Source organism: Rhea americana, unplaced genomic scaffold, assembly GCF_003343005.1.
Source record: "Rhea americana isolate MKP2758 unplaced genomic scaffold, rheAme1 scaffold_285, whole genome shotgun sequence".
Taxonomy (NCBI): domain Eukaryota; kingdom Metazoa; phylum Chordata; class Aves; order Rheiformes; family Rheidae; genus Rhea; species Rhea americana.
In genome coordinates, this window is record NW_028186407.1 from 266,801 (window position 1) to 279,375 (window position 12,575).

General features: G+C 37.3%; 1 protein-coding gene across 2 annotated transcripts in view; it reads right to left on the reverse strand.

The window, feature by feature from the left end:
• MYO10 (myosin X) overlaps positions 1–12,575 on the reverse strand; it is a 175,284-nt gene that overhangs the window by 98,271 nt on the left and 64,438 nt on the right. For both annotated transcript variants that reach the window (XM_085308869.1, XM_085308870.1), the window contains exon 3: positions 1,557–1,715. In XM_085308869.1, the coding sequence (XP_085164995.1) occupies positions 1,557–1,715 (159 nt within the window). The remainder of the gene's footprint in view (positions 1–1,556; positions 1,716–12,575) is intronic.

The following is a 12,575-nucleotide window of genomic DNA, read 5'->3' on the forward strand; positions in this document are numbered from 1 at the left end:
AGAGCTGTATCCAAAAGAGCAAGCAGTAAAATTAACAAAACTGCAGGGACCATGAGTCTCAGCAGCAATGGATTTGTCTTCACTAATAACACACAAACCTGTTTGTCTAGAAATGTATACTATGCTCAGCACCAAGCATCAACGTACCCTAAACCTGCCTCAACAAGCCAGGAAATAAACTAGGACATGTCTCTTCAGAACAAGGTTACTCTTCGTTTTTTCGGAAAAAGTTTCCCCTTCTCACAGACACTTTTTAAAAGGGAAAAAGATAGACATTCACGTCTCACATCTGAGTATATGTAATTGCTCAGAAAAGAGAATATTTTATTTTGATTCACATTGAGCATTATATTGTAATTTAATAACATTAGTGGAAAAACAAACTGTTGCCAATACATTTTTTCCTGTTCCTTTCCATGCAAGATTTTTATATATGCTATAATATAGGCATTTGTTTTTTGTCAGCTGATTTTTCTGAAATGCAAAATGTTGCATTTATTTGGAGAAAGTTTTTGTAATGACAAGTAAATCACACATTTAGGTTTCTCACTACAGGCCCCTTTAAAAGTGATGTACAAGGAAATATAATTTACCAGGTAAATTATTGCTTCTTTATCATAAAGAAATTTTTAAATATGGAGAATTTTATTTTTTACTTTAAGATAAGTTTATATTTAGAARTAAGAAAGCCAAATAAAATACATTAAGCCTAGAATCAAGCATATAGATGGCTAAACCAGGGATCTAGAAAGATGATTCAAACAAACATTCTTTTTATTCTATAATTAATTTATTTTTATTAATCCACTGAGGAGCTGAAAAGTGAAAACTCACAAACTACAGCAGACACTAATACCCTATACCCTTTTCACATTTATTGTAGTGGTAGATTCAGGAAAGATTCAAATCTAGTCAGTTCAAGAGTAATAAACATATTTAAAACTAGGTAAATCTAATTACAAAAACCTTTACTATAGTGTTGAGAGAAAGATTTCTATGTAGACAAATACCTAATTTTTGAAACTGCTCAACAGCTAGCTGGTCTCATATACCCAAACCTCTTAACTGTGTATTTTATTATGTGTGTTCTCAGAATGACAATCAAGATACCACCCCTTTTCTATTCCAATAAAAAGAAATGGAGAAGCTGATCAGAACTGAATCTTGGACTGATGAGATCTCCAAATGGCAATTACAGACTAAATCCCACTGCATCCTTTCAGGTGACATACATAGCATATATTGCTGGTGCAGACAGTCTAAAGGAAAAGACAAAAACAAGAACCTTTACACAACTCCGTCACTGAAAAGGTATATACGTTACATCAGTTATTAAAGGTTTCCAAGGGATTGCCTTGCCAGCCCTGGGCTAACTTTTGCCATTTCTGTTCGAGAGAAGTTGCTAGATTAGGCATGCTTCAGTACTATATAAATACATAAAGAATTTTGGAGAACGTTAAGAAGAGAGATGCCACAGAATAGCAAAACATACACAGTATTTACACAACCAAAAACATTCCCTCTGGATATTTTTCTTAATTTTAGAAGAAACTTACATAGATTTTATCTTGCTGATATCGCTGAAATAAGTTGTGCATGATGGAGCCTTCATGGAGATCTATTAGTGCTGCCATGTCTTCCACACTCTCTGTACTTGTTTGATGCATAGGCGTTACTTTTTGGTGTGTGATTGTGCTCTGTTTATAAGTGAATACCTGAAAGAGGGAAAAGGAAAAAAAAATCAGAACACAAATTCAAAAACTCGTACTTAAGAAGAGAGCTTTCATACCTGTTCTTGCCTATCCAGTTTACCAATAGGCAGAAATGTGAGACATAATAGCCTGTCATTCATCCCTTATTCTAAGGCTGCTAGGACAATAATTAAGGCCCCAAGGACATACAAAAGGGTCATAAAAAACTAGCAGATACTGACAGTACCCTGAGGGTTGATGTCTCTTCTGGACAAGAAGAATTTAGTTTCACGCTGGACTACTTTAGGACTTTATTGGTGGGGGGGAGGGCACCAAAAAAAAACCCCAAAGCAAACAATCTTTCCCAGAAAAATCAAAATAAACCCTCAACCAAACAAACAGATAAAATGCCGCTGCCTCAACAGTAAAACCCACTCATATTCAAATTACTTTCGGGAAACATATTTTACACTACAAAACAGCAAAAATGAATGTACTGATCTAGCAAGGCTACAAGTGTTTGTATGTTTGATCCAAATTCATTTAAATATTTACATTCAATTCTCTGATCAGGAACACTACTAGGTTAGGTCATTATTATTAGCATAATCAGCACACTAAGTTCAGTGTGCTGCAGATATCTGAAAGTAAATGGGTGAACCTATTCCTAATCAATGCTATTCTGAGACAGATTTCTGAAGACCACTCAAGATGCAGAGTAGCAAAACACTAAAAAAAACAGGATTTAAATACTTAGTCATAAAACACTTCTGTAAAACTATTATAAATAATCTCAGAAGATGTATATATCCCCAATAAAGTTAAATAAAATTTTATGACTATTAATGACATCACTAAAGATTATAAAGTAATTGTTTTGGAATTCAGCTTCCCATTTCCTCTTAATTCACATCTTGGCAACTCATACCTACAGACATATGTCTGCATTTTGTAGCCAACGCTACTTAGGGAATTAGTCCCTGCTCACGTAACCACTGCTTCAGACTAAGAAAGCCAAGCTGTGGGTAAATGTGAACAACTGAATAATGTGGAACACAAAAAACTTTCAAAATCTTTTGAACTAATATTTATAAAACTTTCACTTGATTGAAGAATTGCAATAACTATAGCCCAACTGTTTGTGAACATCTCAGAATTGTCTGTGTGCGTTGTGGATTTACACAGTATTATGGAATGAAGTAGTGCAGTGCAAGAAGCCAAGGCTTCTTGAGGGAAAAAAAAATCACAGACTTCCAGAAAAAAAAAAACAAAATATATGTAATATTCTTGGTAATGAAAGACTGAAAGGGGATAGTCAATATCATTATAGGATGCTATTCATAAAAATAGATTCCTGGTGYTCAGTGTTGCATGACTTTTTTTCTCTCTTGCTGAGGTAAGTGAGAAAAAGAAACTAAGGAAGCAGCAAGCTTAATGTATGTAAACGACTTAAAATTAAAGCTTTACACCAGAATACCCACCAAAGGAATAAGGAGAATTGCTTGACAAAAAGTGTTCACTAAAATCATATCCCAGACTGAACACACCAAACAGACGATGAAACAGTTATAGCCATCATTTGTACCAAACAGAGTATACTGGGGGAAGGACAGGGAAAAAGGAAGAGGAGGAAGATTCAGGAAACAAATTTCTAACAGAAGCTGGAAGATAGCCCAAACATCAATGAGATATACAAACAAACAAGAATGTTTCTGAAGATTCAGGATGATCCAAAATAAATCCATAACCGTGGGAAAAGGCAGACATGCAGGGATTTGAGCAATATTTTGTAAGAAACAATTATCAGGTGGCAGGTGAGGAGGCAAGTATTTGTACGGAGCACATAGATGTTGGCCAGCACACAGGAAACAGCAACTTAAAAGATATTTGTGGCAAGAGAGAGAGAGATTTTTCAAACAAAAAGAATGAGAACAATCATCAATAGTAAAACTGTTGGGCTGAAAATAGTATTAGGGAACACAAGACTAATCACACAAAAAATAATACAGAATTTGAGATAATTACATTTTAAGTGGAATAAACTGCAGTTCCTAACTGGAAGAACTATGGTGAAAAAGCAAAGGTAATACTGCAGAACAAAGAATAACATAAACTGGATGATTTGGAAATAAAGGTGAAGTAGAGCAAATTTTAGAAATGTAAGCAACTTGAACTGAGGCTACATATCAGGAAGATGGAATTAAAACAGAAAAATAGACTCAACAGGAGAATTAGGAAACTAGAATATGATAGCACATGTTCTGTGAGTGTGGGTCACGTGAACATAGAAAGGAGAGAGACCATCATTTCTAAGAGCAGAATTTTTCTTAGTGATTTCTATTCTTTGATATGTGATGCATCGGTTAGTACAGTACGCAGAGTTTTCTATTAATTGTTAAGCACATTTATAAGCCTATGGAATGAATGAAAACACACCAAGAAAAATAAAACGACAATTGACCTATGAGGAGCAGGATTATGGTGTCTATAGTTTAATTCTTCTCTCTTGGAACCAGTTTCCTCTTGTTCAAGCTGGTCCATCTCATAATTTCAGCTCTTCCACAGGTTGCCTTCTTGTTTGGATGAGCAAATGGCTCTGTGAGCTGATTCAGAGCAATGCCTGCACCCTGACCAGCTAGAAAGCACACTCACTGGTCACACTGGCTGTGAACCAAACTAGAAGGGTCAAGRGCCTCTTCCTCCATATTGGGGAGTTATTTTTCCATTACTTTTGCAGAATCATGCACCTTTCAGACTTTTAAACTTTCCTGATAAATTTGGTCAAAAATCAGCAAACAAGATCAGAGCCATTTGGCAGGGCAGCAGGATCATATGCATAGGCCTCATTTCCTTAAAATGGGCTTTTGGTAGTTCTAGTACTGAAGCCCTGCAAGCCCTGCTTTTGTTGTTTCATCTTGGCTTCCTCCTTTTGCAAGTCTGTGAAAATGCTACCTTGAACTTTATCAATACCAATCAGACGGTTGTGCTATAAAATAGTACAGCAGAAGAAATCCTCAGGAAATAGAAACTTCAGAGCCATCCTACAGGNAAAAAAAAAAAAAAAAAAAAAAAAAAAAAAAAAAAAAAAAAAAAAAAAAAAAAAAAAAAAAAAAAAAAAAAAAAAAAAAAAAAAGGAAGATGAAGAAATAGATTCCTGAACTTTAAGACTTAGAGCATGCTGGCAGAGTACAGGAGCTTGCATCCTCAAGGGTCTTGCCAGCATTTCTAGAAGGTCAAGTAAAACATGTAGGAAACTTGGAATAAGATTTAAGAGAAACTTAAATGAAAATTCAGCAAAAAAACTAGTTTCCTCTCAAGACAGAATAGAACAAGATAACAAAACATGCTGAACACACAGAAAACTATAAATTAAGCCCCAAATAGACAGCAGGCAAAACAAAAACTCTCAAAATTACCATAGAAGTGAAAATTAGAACTTGAGATAGGAAGGAACAATGCAAAGAACAACAGCAAAAAGAACAAACTTGAGAAATACAAGATAAAACAGTAGATCTTGCTAAACAGTAGTAAAGAGTATTTCATTGGGAAAGAGAAAAAGTGCTTCAGAACAACTTGACTGTATTATGGCTTACTGGTACCATGGTAAACACACCACAAATTGACCCAAATGGGGCAGCAGCCTTAAAACCCAGGGGATCAATGGTTCCTGTGTCCCCAGGTAGCATGGAAAAAAGCTGCACTCTGGGATTCTACAGTAATTTAGGAGGGAACTATCAAACACCCAGATATTAATACACTGCTGAAAAGAGAACCGATACCTGTGGACTGTTCAGTACCAGTCTTCAGGAAGAAAGTAAGCATGACTGAAAGAAAGTAGTTACATGCAACTGAGTCAGTTTTCTCTTTCTACGTTAAAAAAAAAGAAATGAAAAGAGAGATAAAAAGAAGGACAAGAGTATTTGTCTGAACATTAAAAACATTGAAAATAGGGTGACACACACAAAGCGCGAATCCGAAATATACAGGTTTAGTTATGATAGCCTGTTTCAAAGCTTTTAAGATATGATTCAAGTCTTGAATCACGTTTCTTTGGTAATCAACAGGTTTATGGTTTATTAGTCCAATTCTGTTCTCTCTAGAATTGAGTAAAGTTTATCCATCTCACCAGAATAGAGATGCACTCCGAGCAGTGCTCAGGTCTCCCTGTCCAATGACAACATCATCTACAGCATTTGTTAGACCTGCTTTGGGATACAATGTCAAGCCTAGATATCGAGAGTGGGAATTACATTCCTATTTCAGAAGTATTACCCAGATGGGAAAGAATGAGAAATAGAAAAAGTTAATTCATCATCCCTCAAAGACAACACTTGCCTTGCACACAGAGCCAAGGGAAAAGAAGTTAGAGGGAAGTCAGTGACAGCATGCAAGCTATTCCAGTATATGGGTATGACTGCATCACATACGCCAGACAGATTCTCACATCACCATCTGAAATATTATCCAGATACTCAACTGCTGCTGCAAGAAGTACAATCTCTTTACAGAAGATACTCTAATACATTCTAGGAAGCTTGAGAACTTACAACAATACGCACTGAGATTAAAGGTAAGATTCTGCAGATGAATACTAGGTAGAGGTTTTTTTTTTTTTTGGTGAGGGGTTTTGTTCCAAAATAGTGGAATTTCCTGGAATAAATCAATTCATATGGGCCTCCCCTCTGGAAAGCCGGCAACTCCTAAATCCTGTGCTAAAACAAAGACATATAATGAAAATGATGGCTTTAGTAAATATATATATTATTTTGCCTATTCATAAATACTGTACCTATTCATAAATACTGCTGCATCAGCAATGCAATATTATTGTACTCCACAATTCACAAGCCTTTACTAAGTAAGTCTGTCATTTTATACTTGGTTAATAAAAACACAGTTTCTAGAATGCCATGCAATTTGGAATAATCTGACACAGTATTTTAAGTGAATATGCTCTTGTAAATCTACCTAGGAGTTTACTGGAGAATTACAGCAGGTAATGCAATCAATGCACAAACAATCCACAAGTTTGAAACAAAAGCTTGCAATTAAAATAATTTCATTGATGCTTTTAAAAGAGCATGAAAACAAGCATGAAGAACTTAATATTCCCCACTTCTTTAGGTTGAAAAGGCATTTTTATCCTCCACAATTGATCTGGCATGAGACAAGAGTCTTTCAAGTCTTTCATTTAAGAGGGGAAATGTACCACAAAACAATGTCTAATTAATTTTCTGCACTGACAAGTTAGCCCTAAGCTCAAGATATAATAGAAATTATATTTTAACACTAGATCTAATTTGTAATACAACTCATTAGCACCAGGAAAGAATGTCAGAGCAGGCCCTCAATGACAGGAGCACACATACTTTCCTTCTCACTGTATCATTTCCTGATGTGATGCCAAGTGACAAACACCCCTGCTTGAATAAGGTCATTATATGGCAGTAAGGGATTTCACAAAGGCTGAGTCAACTGAATTTAGAGAACACCAAGCTAAGTATTTGGATAAAGCTCATCAAAAAACATACAATCCTTATTTCTTGCAAAACCTTCAAGTCATACTTAGGCCATCAAGTCTACACAGAGCCAATATGGGATCAGATCTTGGAGGGTGTTTCTCACAAGCAGCTCGGGTTTTGTTTTGATGTTGATAATCAACATTTGATGGGAGAAAGGCAGCTGGTACCCTATACGATACCTCATTAGCAACTAAGTGTCTCAATTATAATAGCATCTTCATGATTTTTGTGAGATTTCTTTGAGATTTTTATTGAGAGGCAGCATTAGGTCTGTCTACAACTTAGAAACTCTGATACAAGTTAGGTCATTTAGAATCATAGAATCAATCAGTAAGGTTGGAAGGGACCTCTGGAGATCATCTAGTCCAACCTCCCTGCTCAGCAGGGTCACCTAGAGCATGTAAGACAGGGTTGCATCCAGGCAGGCCTTGAAGATCTCCAGAGAAGGAGACTCCACAACCTCTCTGGGCAACCTGGTCCAGTTTACAGAATTCACTTTCTGAAATTTTGTAATATCATGTTGAAAAGTTTAGACATTATAAACATTTTAAAATAGTCTCTTTTATATATAAACCTGAACCCCTCGTCCCTCTCAAATACAACTGATAAACAATACAGACTCAGTTCTCTTTTTTAATCCAAAACTGTTTTCACTATTTGAAAAAGTGAAAAGAGTAACTCTACTCCCTTTTCTTCATGGAAAAATACAGAGGCTTTAACCTGTGCCAAACAAATGCAAAGAACATCCACCACACTTCCCTCTCCATAGGGTTAAGGATACTCAGCTTTCGGCTTCAGCCCCACTATTGGAAGACACCAAGGCTTCCCAAAAGCCAGGATGGTGATCTCACATTTAAGGGTAAGAGGAAGGACTCTTACAGCAGCCTCTGGCAGACAGTGGTAATGAGCACCTACTGCTTCTAACAGCAACTCTGTCTGCACGAGGACATCTGTCAATGGCCTTGAACTCCCTGCTGGGTTCCAGCATTCACAGTCTGAAGTAAAGCATCTTATAATCCTCCTGGATGGGACCACTTGCATGTTCACACCAGGGATGTCTACTGAATTGCTGCTCATCTTGCTGGACATATGCAACACAATGGCAAATGAGGGCGCTAACACAGCTAGATTAAATTCAGAAAATTAAAGAAATTACCATCTCTGTTTTTCTGCTGTCTCTGTCCTCTGGAGACAAGCACCTAACGGCAAGAATGGCTGAACTAGGATTCACAGCCCAGCCTGCACATGCTAAAACAAACTTGCATGGACTTCAGGTTACCTTAATACATTAGGAAGTAAGCTGGGTAATTCAGGAACTGCTCTGTTTGCAGTCCAGCTGTTCCCACCATGCAGGCAGCACTCAAGCGTGACCAACTTAACTGTTAATAAAACACACTAGACTCAACTAATCTGACAGTATCTGATTAATGCCCAGTACAGAATACAGCAGTGCTCATGAATATTTACATAATTTAGCACTTCCTTGTCATCTATGTTGCTGCAATAAATTAGATGGCTTCTTGGTAGAGGATAACACAAAGGGAACAATCAATGTCCCTTAGCTGTTCTTTTCTATTTAAGAAAGCTTTCTAGTAACTTTAAGTGTAGTTTACAAGCTGCAGAAGATAAGATCTTTGCATTGAAAGCAGAAATACCAGTCTTGTCAAGCTCTTAATGTAAGTTGTTCAAAGACATAAAAAACAATGGAATAATAGAAGATATGGTTGTTTAAATATAAAATTCAGTTAGATGGGGGAAGGGAATCCAAGGAGGTGTCATACTATGTCATCTGAGAAACATGTTTACAAACAGCAAAAAAACCAACTGTACCTTTCTTCAATAACACCTATGGTATTAGCCAATGAAGCACTGCAGCATTTGGTCAGCCCATGGACACCAGAAAGCAAAGTTAATGGTGACCCAAAAAGTGAAGCCAGCAGTCTTTCTTTCATTGCCCTGAGGGCTTGCCTACACGTGTTTTTCACGTAGTTAATTCCAACTGCTACAGTGATAAAATAAAAATCTGTAAGAATGGACTGAAACCTCTGGAGGAGTTGGCATGTATGTTTTAGACATCAATGCCCTCAGTTTCCCAAGGCCTCTTTTTGCTTACAGTCATTGACCCCACAGCAGAGAAATAAGAGCTGAACATATGCCAGCATAATACAGTGGACTGTACACAGAAACATCCACTAAAAAATATCAACTTTTTCATTCTCTGCTGTTGGTCTGGACTGAGGATCATCCTTTGTGTTTCCCTTGTGTTTAGAAGTTAAAAGAATGCAGTGAATCTTACCAAAACTCTTTATACTTGAGTCCAAGCAGAGAAAAGAGGCCTTGAGGTCACATTACAAACTGTGGAATGCAACATTCCAAGGAGAATAATAAATCGTTAAAAGCCCAAGGACCCAAAGATTAAAAACAAAAATAAAAATCTAGTAGTTTACCTTTTTTTCTGGACAGATCAGTAAGACTATAGATACTTAAAATGCAGGACAAAGAGGCTCTTTTATAAATCATAACCAATTTAAACACAAATGTAAAGCAGAATAGCTATCACTATTTTAAATCCTATGGTTAATTTCAACAACAGTGCAATCTAAGTAATACTTCTGTCTGATAACTTACTATTTCTCTGTAAGAGCTGACCTTAGACATCCATTCCATTGTCAAAATACAATCTTTCAGGCAACAAGATGTACCAGGGCCCAAGGCTTACTTTGATGCAACACAAGTTAATCTTTTTCAAAACAACAAAAAACACAATGAAGTTTCTTATTCATTAAATGGTGGGGGAAATTAAATAAAATTATAAAAGGCACTTACAGATGTCAAGAAAAGAGATATTACTAACTAAACTGACATGGTTTCCACTGTGAGCAATAACGACCTTTTCTCCAAATACCACATGCACACACCATTTGTTTTCCTATCCATTCTGTAGAATGCCGGTTATCTATCCTGAGACTTGCCCCACTCTCCATCTTCCCTTCCCATCTAGTCCACTTTGCACATTATTGTAGCTACCAAATAAATTCTGTAAAACTCTCKATAATCTTATCCATTACTCAGCTTATTTCTAGCTATTCTTACTTTTATTTCTTACTTCCACCAGCAAAACTTCTAGATCCTTCCCTCACTCTTCCTTTCTTAAGGCTTGTCAAATTTGTCTATGAACTGCTGCATTTCCTGCATCTTTGCACTGAATATAATTACCTGCACCTGGGACATGCAGAGTAGCAGCTACTACCCAGGTCAAGTGCTGGAAGCCTGTCCCACACATCTGCCTACTCCTCTCACTAATCTCTGGCTTGCATCATCTTCCTTGAGCAATATTTCCACTAACTCCTTGGCATTTTCACACCCATGCAGAAGTATCCCTTTTTACTTCTGAATTTCATGGCATGGAGAAGCATGCTGTCAGGATGGCAATCCAATTTATCACTGCAGTAGAGCTTAGCAAAGCTGCTAAATGAAACCTCTTTGTTGTTTCCCTACATGTTGACCAATGTCAATAAACCCATCTGATGAAGGCTCCCCACCGAACGCCTATTCTGCCAGAGGTATTTCAAGACAGTTTATTACACACGCTGATCTGTTTCCATTTGTAGACAAGCCCTGCCATCAAGTATGAACAAGCTTTCAATTATAGGTTCAGTGCTCATGACCCTTCAATTGAGCCTGCCTACACACACACAATGAAGAAATTTAATTCAAATTAAACACACAAATTTTACCTAGATTATCCTACAGTAAATCTCCAGGCAGGCCATGCTAATTCTAAGAGAGAAAAAAAAAGTGTATCTAACTTTCCTTGAAGGTGACATTGTATAACCTACAGTTCTCTGCACCTGAAGACACCACAAAGCTTGATTTTAAAAAATCCACCCATCTATACATATCACAACCTTGACACTGCAGAAAATGCACAATACTCCTGGCATGTCTCTGGCACTTGATTAACCATGGAAAAGTACCCCTTTCTGTTTGTGAATTGAAGAGTGGAGGGATCACTGCTGCCCAGGCTTTCCCAGAATGCATAATCAAATAAAACAGTTGAACGGCAGGACATGCAGAAGATACACTAAGAGATGAAGTCTTTGGCCCCCTGTCAGACATCAGGTTAACAGCAGAGTCTGAACTGGAACTCAGCTTTGAATGCCTAGAGAGTAAATCATGGAAGAGGCTGCACGGCACTGTGAGCCGAAGCACAAAGCGTAGCTAAGAATTTATCAGAAGAATCAACATCCAGGCCAACCTTTCCAATTAGTTCACTTCTTTTGGCAGGAATCACTAAAGGCAGCCTCCACTTGCTGACATTACAGAAGTGTGCCACTGTAAGCAGCACCTAGTAAACAGAAGTAACAGCAATATTCCCTTTACTTCTAACCTGCATCACCTTAACTAGCTCAGAAGAAAGGAGGATGAAAATTGAGGTTTCCTCTTCTCACGAGGAAGACTAAAATATTATTAAAAAAAAAACATAAATGACCTTCACCATTTACACATTTTCCACACAATACAAAGTGCCTTTATGGATAATACAAAGAACTGAAAGCACTAGCTTGACTGTCAAGTTCATTTAGAGATTGACTGGAACTCCCAATCTTAAATTCATATTTATTCAGTGATTCATATGAGATAAACAATGATTATTTGCAACTGAATGAACAAGACAGAACTTGAATAAAACGTCCTGCTATCAAGAACAGAAACAATTCTGTTCAATAATTAGCCTAAAAATTATACCAGCTTTTTCTGAGGCACAACAAAACAATCTCAATAGGGTTTTTTTCTTAAGAAGAAGAAGAAAAAACAGTAGGCAGCTGACTGGATTGCCTCTGCATCTACAATATGAATAGTCTTTGCAATAATAAATTTGGGGCAAATATAAAGCAGTGCTAGTGTGGAAGCTTTAAGCTCCAAAGGGCTATTCCTGTCAAGCAAGCTTTGTTCTTCATTAAGTGAAAAAGGTTTTATTTTGACGAGGTTTGCTGGGATGTAGAACAAAGCAGAGCTCCTCTGAGCTTTGCAGAGGAGACATTTCACAGCAGCCCCAGAGTACCAGAGCCACCTCAGGCCTTCCATCTCAAGTCCAAAACCTGAGCAATGAACCTGTGCACAAACATTTTGGCTTTGTTCCTACCTTTCTTTCAGTGCAACACTTYGTGTGAACTCAGCCTTCCAAACTGTCATGGAAGTCACTGCGACCCACAGGAGCAGATGGTGACCAAATCCTGCAGGGATCTTTCTTTCTACCCTTTCCACACTTTGATAACCTCCCTAATCTGCAGCAGGCTGGACCTTCTGCACTCATCAGATAGTGATAGAGGATGAAAGGCAGGGCCTGTAAGTAGAACTG